The sequence below is a fragment of the Ochlerotatus camptorhynchus genome, unplaced genomic scaffold, assembly GCF_037179485.1.
Source record: "Ochlerotatus camptorhynchus isolate MF236.1 unplaced genomic scaffold, CSIRO-AGI_Acam_v1.1 ptg000349l, whole genome shotgun sequence".
Classification (NCBI taxonomy): Eukaryota; Metazoa; Arthropoda; class Insecta; order Diptera; family Culicidae; genus Ochlerotatus; species Ochlerotatus camptorhynchus.
Window position 1 is genome coordinate 881,228 of NW_027040837.1, and position 11,289 is coordinate 892,516.

At 45.4% G+C, this 11,289-nt stretch overlaps 1 protein-coding gene across 1 annotated transcript; it reads left to right on the top strand.

Moving 5' to 3' along the window:
• The first annotated feature begins 1,078 nt into the window (after positions 1-1,078).
• Positions 1,079-2,527, top strand: LOC135709106 (uncharacterized). Its single transcript, XM_065231305.1, has one exon. The coding sequence runs from the start codon at positions 1,079-1,081 to the stop codon at positions 2,525-2,527; it is 1,449 nt and encodes a 482-aa protein (XP_065087377.1).
• The last annotated feature ends 8,762 nt before the right edge of the window (positions 2,528-11,289 follow it).

Below are 11,289 nucleotides of genomic sequence, written 5' to 3' on the forward strand. Positions count from 1 at the left end.
CAGTAGCGATCGAGTACTGGGCATGTTGTGGCACACTACCGAAGACGAGCTGCGGTTCTCGATGGATTTGAAGGAGGAGATTCAGCGGGCGATAGACAACGGTGAGCGGCCAACCAAACGGCAGATGCTTAAATGCTTGATGGGGATATTCGATCCTCTGGGAATCCTAAGCGTATTTCTAGTTCACGGAAAGATCCTTCTCCAAGACGTTTGGCGAGCTGGAATACAGTGGGACGAAAGAGTGCCAGAAGATATATTTGGTCGCTGGATCAAGTGGACCAGCCTTTTCCCTAAGATCAGCCATCTGCGGATCCCACGATGTTATTTCAAGGACGCAATCAAGAAAACGTATGAACAGCTTCAGCTACACATTTTCGTGGATGCAAGCGAATCCGCATTCTCCGCTGTGGCGTATTTCAGGGTGGTCAACGCTAAGGGCGAATCAGAATGCTCGATAGTAGCAGCGAAAACAAAGGTCGCACCTCTGAAGCCACTCTCGATTCCCCGCTTGGAGTTGCAAGCAGCGGTCCTTGGCAGTCGTTTGATGTCGTTCGTTCAGGAATGCCACACCGTCGAAGTGAAGCAGCGTTTCCTGTGGAGTGACTCCGCAACTGTGTTAGCCTGGTTGCGTGCCGATCATCGCCGGTACAAACAGTACGTTGCATGCAGAGTTGGGGAATTGTTGTCTACGACGGACGTAGCAGAGTGGCGATGGGTTCCTAGCAAACTAAACCCTGCCGATGCTGCTACAAAATGGAGCAAGAACCCTTGCCCGAAAATCACCGACGAGTGGTTCAAGGGTCCGGAATTTTTACGGTTTCCCGAAGAGAACTGGCCGAAACAGGTGAAAACTTCGGCGCAACCTGACGAGGAACTACGAACCTGCTTTGTAATCAAAGGAACGACGATTCCAGAGATTGTGGTGGACTTTTCCCGTTTCTCAAAGTGACGGCGACTTCTGGGAGCAGTAGCGTACGTACATCGTTTCGTGGACAACTTTCAGCGTAGACAACGAAGAGAGAAGCCGGAATTGCTGTACCTGAGCCAAAATGAACTACGAAAAGCGAAGGATACGATAATGCGGATGGTGCAATGGAACGAATATCCTGAGGAGATGATCCTGTTCTCGAGAGGACACACTGAGCTACCCAAAACAAGCAGCTTATACCAGTTAACGCCGATGCTGGACGAGAACGGAGTTCTACGAGTCGAAGGAAGAATTGGAGCGGCACCGCATGCATCGTTCGATGCCAGATTCCCGGTGATCCTCCCGAGAAAGCACCCGGTGACAAAGCTAGTGGTAGATGATTTCCATCGAGCCTTTCGCCACGGAAATTCCGAAACGGTAGTGAACGAAGTCCGACAGTACTACAACATTTCCCGATTGAGGACGGTGGTGAAGCAAGTTTCAGCAACGTGCCAGTGGTGCAAGGTGAAGAAGACGTATCCCACGGTTCCACGAATGGCGCCGTTGCCGGTGGCTCGTTTGTCGTCGTTCACTCGACCATTCACCTACACCGGCATCGATTTCTTCGGGCCGTTATTAGTGAAAGTAGGGAGGAGTGCTGCTAAACGCTGGATCTGCCTATTCACTTGTCTCACTACACGCGCCGTTCATGTCGAGGTTGCTCACAGCCTTTCTACACCGTCGTGCATCAAGTGCATACGCCGTTTTGTCTGCCGCCGAAGGGCGCCGGCAGAAATCTATACCGATAATGGTATCAACTTCAAAGGTGCCGAACGTCTGCTGCGGGAGGAGCTCGAGTGTATACACAGCGAATTGGCAGCGACGTTCACTAATACAGATACGAAGTGGAATTTCATTCCGCCAGGAGCACCTCACATGGGCGGAGCATGGGAAAGGATGGTACGGTCGATTAAGTCGGCTATGGAGGCAGCTTACAACAACGATCGGAAACTGGACGACGAGGGACTAGGAACACTAGTAGTCGAAGCCGAGGGCATTGTTAACAGCCGTCCGCTTACCTACTTGCCCCTAGACGCTGCCGAAGGGGAAGCTCTGACGCCAAATCACTTCCTCCTAGGAAACTCAACGGGTGTTCGCCAGCCTGCAGTAACGTTCAGTGACGCGGCTTCCGCAGTTAAGACTTCCTGGAATCTAATACAATATCAACTGGACGTGTTCTGGAAGCGTTGGATTCGGGAATATCTCCCGATGCTGACCAAACGGATGAAGTGGTTTGGAGAAGTAACGCCTGTTGCTGTTGGGGATCTAGTCCTTGTAGTGGACGACGCCCGTAGGAACGGATGGATTCGAGGAAGGATCAAGGATGTCGTGGCTTCGGAAGACGGACGAGTTCGGCAAGCTATAGTTCAGACTGCGAGGGGGATGTTACGTAGACCGGTGTCGAAGTTGGCCGTGTTGGAGGTTGAGTCTGGTGGTAAAACTGGAACCGGTGGCCAGTGTTACGGGGGGGAGGATGTTGCTGCCAGCACTGCCCCGCGGTGTAACCGCAACCGAACGACATCACCGCTTCAACTGGCGAACGGTGTTACCAAGACTTAAAACGTCAAAGTGTACAAGTGGACGGACAATGACGTGGCCGATGAGAGGTTGTCTGTAGAAAATCTTAGAGGTGAAAAGAAAGTTAGAAGTAAATTGAAGTTATTGTAATTATCTTTGAATTAGGCCTAAAACTATGTTTTTTCAGTTCTTACAGCTAAAGTTGTACTTAAACTATCTTACCCTAAACTATAACAGATAGTTATCACAGTTAGCAGAGCAGCCGTAAGTTTATATGAAATACAATTAGAAACTATGTATAACCTAAAATTTATCGCAGATTGCTTCACATACGAGGATTTCGGTTAGGCATTAATATTCCATACGCTCAAACCGAATAATTGTAAGTAGTATTATAACTAAATGAGTTAAATGCTTACCTAAGCTAATAAATATTGCAGTTAAAGCTGTATTCGCACCCATAAATTCGAGTTTGCGAGCTGCTAATTAAAACGGTTGTGAGCCCTATTGTTCCCGGAACAAACCTGAATCTGCGTTATGTAGCTGCTGATCACTGTGACACTCACAAGTGTGGTAATTCAGCGAATGTGCACCTTCATTTCCACTGCCACCGAAGATACACCATCCTAGCCTAGTCTTCACGGCAATAGGTTCACCTCTCTTGCCTTCTTTCACCTGCAGCGGGACTGTAAGGCTCACGTTGTTCACACCTATCAAGAGTCGAGGAACTGCCTTCGCGTAGTTGTCGATAGGCAAACCTTGAAGATAACGATAGCGTTGTGATAGCTCATCATAGTTGAGACTCTGTTCCGGCAACGTGAGCTCCTTCACGGTGCGGACATCGTTGAGAGAGAACAGTTTTTGACTATTTGTTCCCTTGATCGTAATTCGAACGTTTTTCGATTCTGGCTCGACTCTGGTGACGTTTCCTGTCCACTTCAGGCACAAAGGTTCGGTCCAACCGTTGACTCCCAGTTGCTCCACCAGACTGCTGTCGATGAGCGAGAGATCCGAGCCGTCATCCAGAAAAGCAAAGGTTTCGATAGTAGCTCGCGGACCGGAGATGATGACAGGAATAATGCGAAACAGAAGAGCTTGCTTGTATTGCCGATGCGTATGGTTCTGCACGGTTGACATACCTTGTGTATGCCGCCCGCTGGCATTGGGTCGATTGGAATGCAGCAACGGATGATGGCGATATTGGCATCCCTCGATTACACACCGTGTTGAATTTCTGCAGCTTCTTCTTCCGTGTGCGTTAAGACAACTCCGACAAAGCCCGTTATCTTGCGCGAACTTCCACCGGTTGTCTACGGTATACGCTTTGTACGTGGAACATTCTGTCACGTGATGACCTGACCTTTTACAGCAAGAACATACTCGAACTTTATCCCGAACTGGCTCTCGAACTTGCTCTGCTTCGCTAGTGTGGGCATTCACCGCTCCCTTCTGCTTCGGCTTCTGCTGACCACCACTGTTCCCACCGACGTACATTGTAACTCTGCTGACTGCTGTGATAACTCTGAGCATGAAATCTCCAAACGCCTTTAGGTTGACTACCGGGTGCTGCTGCATATAGTCTGCCCACTGCATTTTAGTGTGCGCAGGAAGTTTCTCCACCAGCTACATCAGCAACGTTGGGTTGGAAAGGTGGTCTTGCTGTCCTGCGGCTTCCAGATGATCGCTGAGGCTTCGCACAGCCATTCCAAAGTCGATTATGGTCTCCAATTTCTCCGCTTTTGGCGCCGGAACACTACGCACCTTCTGCAGTAGAGCATTAATTAACAATTCAGGTCGCCCGTACAGCAAACGAAGGGTATCTATCACTTGAGGCACTGATTCAGGCAGCAGCAACCTGCTCTTGACAGATTCGTACGCGGACCCTCTCAAACAACGCTGCAGACGCGCGAGGTTTTCGGCGCTGTTGTAACCACATGCAAGCGAACTATTCATGAAGCTACTTATAAATATCGGCCAATCAGCTGGGTCACCCGAAAACGTGGGTAGATCGCGGGGCATCACTTGACGCGCGGCTAGCTGCGAGGGGGAGGGGGTAAATTGATCAGTAATGGGCAGACCCGGCGGTGGGGGAACTGCTCCAACGGATAGTACCGGATTTACATGTGACGGAAAGCCAACATTCGACAGTCCCTGTTGCGGGAAAACTGTTCCAGACGCAAGTGGCGAAGAGCCAACAATCGGCGATCCCGCAGTTGGGGGAGCTAATCCGGAAGATTGAATCGGATTTGCCGGTGGCGGAAAGCCAACATTTGTTCCAAACGAAGGGGGAACAGTATTTGTTTCATTGGAGGAAATCGTGGCAAATGGTGCCAACGTTCCAAATTGCTTCATAATTTGTTGGAGGGAGTTTTCAATTTTTGGTGGTAATGGTGGATTTATTATTGGATCACCGAGTGACTTACCTTGATGTGTTATGGGGGGCACTTGGGGTTCGACTTTACCTCTTGGGTTGGTTACCTGTTGCTGCTTCGGACCTATTTTAGGGATCGCGCCGGTATACTGCTGCTGATACCTCTCCTCACGGCACCGTTCAGGAACGCCTAACGGCTTCAACGTTGAATTCAACTGTGGCTGCTTGAAGCTGGATTGCTGACGGTGCTCTGCATGCCTCAGCTCTTGTCGCCTCGTTGCATCCGTAGCCAACTTTTGCCAAATTAGCTTGTTGACCTCATCGGTTGGCTCCCGCTGCACATCCGGCATCGTTTTCCCCGAGTCAATCTGACCCTGGCTGTTCAATGCAGCTGCTGCAGTATCTGCGGATTGGCCTACTAACGGAAGACCATCAGAAACATCGGACTGCTCATCGCATTGCTGTTGCCAGTGCTTCACTCTGTCCAGACTCGTCCTTCTACTGACCTTGCTCCTGTTGCTGACCGAATCGTCCGTTTCGTGCAACTCCTCCTCCAGCATCTTATATTTTTCCACCAAATGACGTTTTTCCATCGCTTGCTGCTCTTCCAACAGCTTCTTTTTTAGCATCAAACGTGCCGCCCTAGCGCTGGACGTTGTTGTTCGGGAACATACACTCAGCGGCAAACAGTGTCCACAAGTCCACGATCAATCTGCCACCGATGTAGATACTTCCGCGCATACTCCCGCGCATCGCATCGTCGACCGCGTCCGGGCGATCACAGCAGACGCAGCTGGATGTTTGACCCTTCTCCGGTGTGGCTGGGTTGGTGGGGTTAGTCAATGAATCCGATTTCGGCATGGCGAATAATTTTAAAGGTTTGTTCCGGGAACAATAGGGCTCACAACCGTTTTAATTAGCAGCTCGCAAACTCGAATTTATGGGTGCGAATACAGCTTTAACTGCAATATTTATTAGCTTAGGTAAGCATTTAACTCATTTAGTTATAATACTACTTACAATTATTCGGTTTGAGCGTATGGAATATTAATGCCTAACCGAAATCCTCGTATGTGAAGCAATCTGCGATAAATTTTAGGTTATACATAGTTTCTAATTGTATTTCATATAAACTTACGGCTGCTCTGCTAACTGTAATAACTATCTGTTATAGTTTAGGGTAAGATAGTTTAAGTACAACTTTAGCTGTAAGAACTGAAAAAACATAGTTTTAGGCCTAATTCAAAGATAATTACAATAACTTCAATTTACTTCTAACTTTCTTTTCACCTCTAAGATTTTCTACAGACAACCTCTCATCGGCCACGTCATTGTCCGTCCACTTGTACACTTTGACGTTTTAAGTCTTGGTAACACCGTTCGCCAGTTGAAGCGGTGATGTCGTTCGGTTGCGGTTACACCGCGGGGCAGTGCTGGCAGCAACACATGACGAATCAAAACAAACAAAGTGTCGTTCTAGAACTTCGACTAGAATGTGGTACGCTTATAGATGTATACTTGAGACCACCAAATCGAGGGACTGTCAACTTGAGTATTTTCGATTTGTATTAAAGTGTATTCAATTCATTATTAGCCTTTTTTTGCCGTTCGAAGACGACGAGTTTTCTATGGCGAGAGAGACGTTTATTGGATCCGTTTCTTTGCACGGGTGTGTTTTTTTTTAACCAGCGGTGTGTAAGTGTGCTTATGATTTTCATTGCCTCCCGGGAGGCCGGTTGAACGTGGTCGGATGTCACGCTTTCGGCGCGTAGTTCTATCGAAAGTCTCGTCACCGCGTGCGAGTTTGAACACGGTCCGGTTGGTAAATTGGTGTGTTGGAGGTGATTCGGTGGCCGACGTTGCCGTGAATCAGCTAGTCTCTCTCCAGTGTCGGAGATTGTGAGTAAGCTAAATCATGCCTCGCTGGATACGCCAAAGACTGGACAGGCAGTAGCTGGTGGCCGTGAACGGCTCTTGGGGAAAGCACTAAACGCGAACCTCCTCCCAGATGACCATGGCAATGCAAGAAAATTTGTTTTCGTTGAAGGAAGTATTAGTTATTAAATATTTTAGCAAAAAGTGACAGATAGTAGGCATGAAGCTCAAGTGGAGGTGCCGGGCAAAGGTGTTATATCCTTCACAAATGGTAAGTTACAAATTCGCTGTTGTCGTCGTATGCGCCGTCGTATTCGCCGTCGTAGTCGCTGTCGGATCGCCGTTGTAGTCGCCGTGGGCAGTACCATTAGTTTACTTAAAATTAACCATCAACCGCTGAAAATATTAGAATTATCGCGTATTTATGTTGTTTATAACATGCCAAGTGAGATTCCAAAACGTAATTTCATTTGAATAGCTTGTTTAGCCAGGGCATAAACAATCGTCACGTCGGTCATAGCTTGTTATGATTACCTGAACCATGTAAAGCAAATCAAAGCATTGAACGTCACGTGAAAGTGGATCTTAATGAAGGCCTAAGTACTCTTTCGTAGCTTTTAGTTTTTGGATTTGAAAGATCGTCGGTTGCAGTGGCTTGCTTACTGAGCAGAAAAACGCGGTCCCAGGTCCTTTCATATTAAAAATGTACGGTAAGATCGCTTGTTTATCGTGTATTTTGTTAACATGACTACATGGTAATAACAGCAACTACATGTTAATAACAACAAGGAGCTCGTCTGCCTAGTGGTAAACGTTTTCGCCTACTGAGCAGAAGACCGTGGGTTCAATCCCAAGCTCCTTCACGCCAGTGATGCAAAATATCATGACACGCACGTGACACTCGTCTTCTCATCAACCGACTATCGCGGACAGATCGTTTTGTCACGCAGTGAGAGTTAGAGCCATGGCAAACAACAATCACCAGTAATGGTCGCTGCTCACAAGCAAAACGTTACACTCGCTGTTGATAATGAAAAGCACAACGAAAACAGTGAAGGCTTCTGCAGTACGATCATGAGAAAAAGCGAAACGACAGAAGAAAATGAAAACAATGCCAATGCATTCCAAGTTCGTCTCGGCAGGCGCGAGTGTGTGAGTTACAAACAAAGCAGGCAACATTAAACGGAAGCTGTTGGGCTCACTCACCAACACACTCACATAAGCAAGCAAAGCAGCAACTGCTTCAAAACGAGCACAGCTGAGTGTCGTGATTGTCAGGAATGATGGATCACAACAGAAAACGACAATCACCAGTTGCTTTTTACTTCTTTCGTCAACTTAATGGATGGTCATGGAGAGAGCTTCGACGAGCACATTGATCGGAATGTACAAAGCGTTACTACCATCAGCTGTTTGATGATCGTGACTGTGATAGGTCGCAACTCTGCTTCACGTTATATCAGTGCTAACATTTGAAAACGGCACAAAAGCCATTTGTAAACAAATGGTTTGTGGGCCCTTTACTCACTACTTGAAGTACACCCACGCGACACAACAGCAACATCGGGTAGGGGAAATTTTCCCCTTCCTGACGATGCTGTTGGTTTGCGTGGGCGTTCTTCGGGTAGCGAGTAAAGGGCCCACAAACCATTTGTTTACAAATGGCTTTTGCGCCGTTTTCAAATGTTAGCACTGATATGATCGTTAGGACATCAATTCCGCTTATCGTTTACCAAAACGAACCGTGCTGCAAACCCAACCCCTTTTACCCAACATCTCTGTGATTCCTCGTGGAAGTGCAGAGGACTCCTTGGCTTCCACCAAAGCAAGTGTCACGTCAACACATTCCTACCCATTCCTTTCTTGACCTGCATTCGTGCGCGACCGGCGCTGGTATTGCGCTGGTTTGAGATCACCAGTTTTTACACATTGAGGATGATTTCTAGTCCCAAACATCGTCTATTGGTTCTCTGTGTAATTACAGCTGACCTGGTAATAACAGAATAGCAACCGTGGGCGGTCAATCATGCTCATGCTCAAGTGTATTCAACTCATTATGAAATGTATGTAATGTTATGTATGTCTTGTACAAAGTATTTTCGAGGTATTTTTGAGTATTTTTATTACACACTTAGAAATACCTAATCTTACACTGACGGAATCCATCTTTGACATAAAGGATGAGACGTAAACAAACATGTCATGTAAAATTAAGTGCTCCGAGACTGAAAAGTTCGAAAATACGTTTGATTGAGCTGAATTTTGCGTCTATTATGACTAAATTTTAAGTCAAAATTGACGCTCGTACATGTCAGTCTCAGAGTACTTAAATTTACATTACTTTTTCTAAGTGTGTAGGGTATTTTAGATTCAAAATGTACACATTTACGTATTTTGTTGCGTGTTTTCGGAAGTGTGCATTAACAATTCAGCAAATTTCTCGCACCAAATACACTGCCGTAACTTTTTTTACTATCGTCATATGTTGCAAAAATCAGCCATGCTGTTACTCTATTGTATTTTTACAGCCATTACGCAACAGGTAACAGGTATCACCTCCGGGTGGATGCGGGCGTTGTAGAATTAAAAAAAAAATGCTCTTAAGTATGAACGATGTACGCTTTGGTCACCTTTTCCTGATTCATTTGTTTTTAATGGTCATGTCTGATTTTAATCCCACATCGGGGAACTGAACCTGCTGATGTCATGCATGCCGTGCGTAAGTTCTGCACTGCTGTTTGTAGTCATTAGGCTATGAGTCAAATTTGAAACTTCCACATCATCTCGAAAAAGGAAGCAAGTTATATCGTAATTGGAAAGTACAATGTTTGATAAAGCTGTTTTCTCGTAAATTACTTTTCCAAGAAACTTTTAGAACTTTTGATGGCGCACTTTTATGCTCTAGCAATCAAGCTGTTACTTCTTTTAGTTGAAAAGTTATTATAGATTGTCGTGAAAAAATTAAATTAAACTTAGAGGGACATAAAATCGAAAGGACAAACCGTCAAATGGAAAAATGAACGAAATGAACTAAAGATCGAATGGGCAAATGAACGAAATGAACTAAAGATCGAATGGACAAAAGGTCGAAAGAGGTTTTTCGTGTGCTTTTCACCAATGTGTATAAATGATGATTCACCATGATTAAATTTTTTTTCCTTAGTTTGTTTTCCGTCGATCTTGTTTTCCGTGCTGAGCACCAATGCTACCGACGCCAGGGAGGCAGCTCCAGTGGCATGCGCAAGGGGGGGGGGGCATGGGAGGGCAGAGGAGGCTATGGCCCCTCCAAATGATTTGTGTTTCTATTCTTTGAAACTTTCAATGCACCAAAAGCTAACCATTTAGCTAACACTAAGTTTAACCCGGTTCCACAAGAATAACCATCCTGGTATCCCAATTGTTCCGGTATCAACAAACAGTTACTATTTAAATATTCTAACAGTTGGCCTTTTATAACAAGTTCCAAATTTTCTCTAATGTGTGCAACATCTTGATGGGACGAAAATCTTCGGCTTTAATCGTCCCAGCCAGTTTTTATATAGGAACTAAATATTCTTTTCCAATTTGCGGCACGTGCCCAGATTGCAATGATTGATTAATGAGGTCCAGCTATTGAATAACTCTAGCATTAACATTATCTACTCCAGCCGATTTTCCTAATGAAAAGCAAATAACTCTAATTTCTTCTAAAGTAATTGGGTGAAAACCTTTAAATCTACAACTACTATTAACTGGTTGTTTTATTTCGTCATCGACCAATTCAATGGATTGATTAATCGATGAAACACTGTCTACAAAACAATCATTAAACTTAGCTGCAATTACTTGTTCTGACTGTTCTAATGTGCCAATAAAAGTTATGGACCGCGGTTTGCAATTACTAGGTTTTAATAAAGATTTCAAAATTTCCCATAACTCTTTGCTGTTGTTTTGATGCTGATCAATCTTCCTTTGTACTTATTCACAACGAGTTTTCTTTATCGATTGTGAATACTTCTACAAGCTATTGTGTACCAAGTGCAATGATTGTCATTATTTGATCTACAAAACTTTTTGTACCATTTGTCCTTTTTCCGTTTAAGACGCAAGAGATCCAAATTGTACCAGCTATTCGAGTTCTTCAAAGAAACAAACTCTCATATTCAACTAAATAGTTGATTAAATACCAGGCATTCTGAAATGGGTTGCCGGATCTGCAGTATATCTATTACATTCGAACTCCCGGACTAAAGATGTTTTCAAATGTCACCTCTAGGATATTTGCGAACAGATTTCTTCCATAATTAGTACCACTGCCGGCCCAAATTTTGAAAAGTATCCTAGTTTGTGATCTGAAAATCAGTCTTAAGGTTTTTTTTCCTTGATTTGTTTTCCGTCGATCTTGTTTTCTGAGCACCAATGATACCGACGCCAGGGAGACAGCTCCCACACCTGAACCCTACCCCTATCGACCCATCAACTCATGAACCGGGGACCAAAGGATTTACTTCCCTTCCGAAAGAAGGCGTGATCAGAGATGTTATGCCTCAGAACATCCCGGTGGCGCCGACTGGGATTG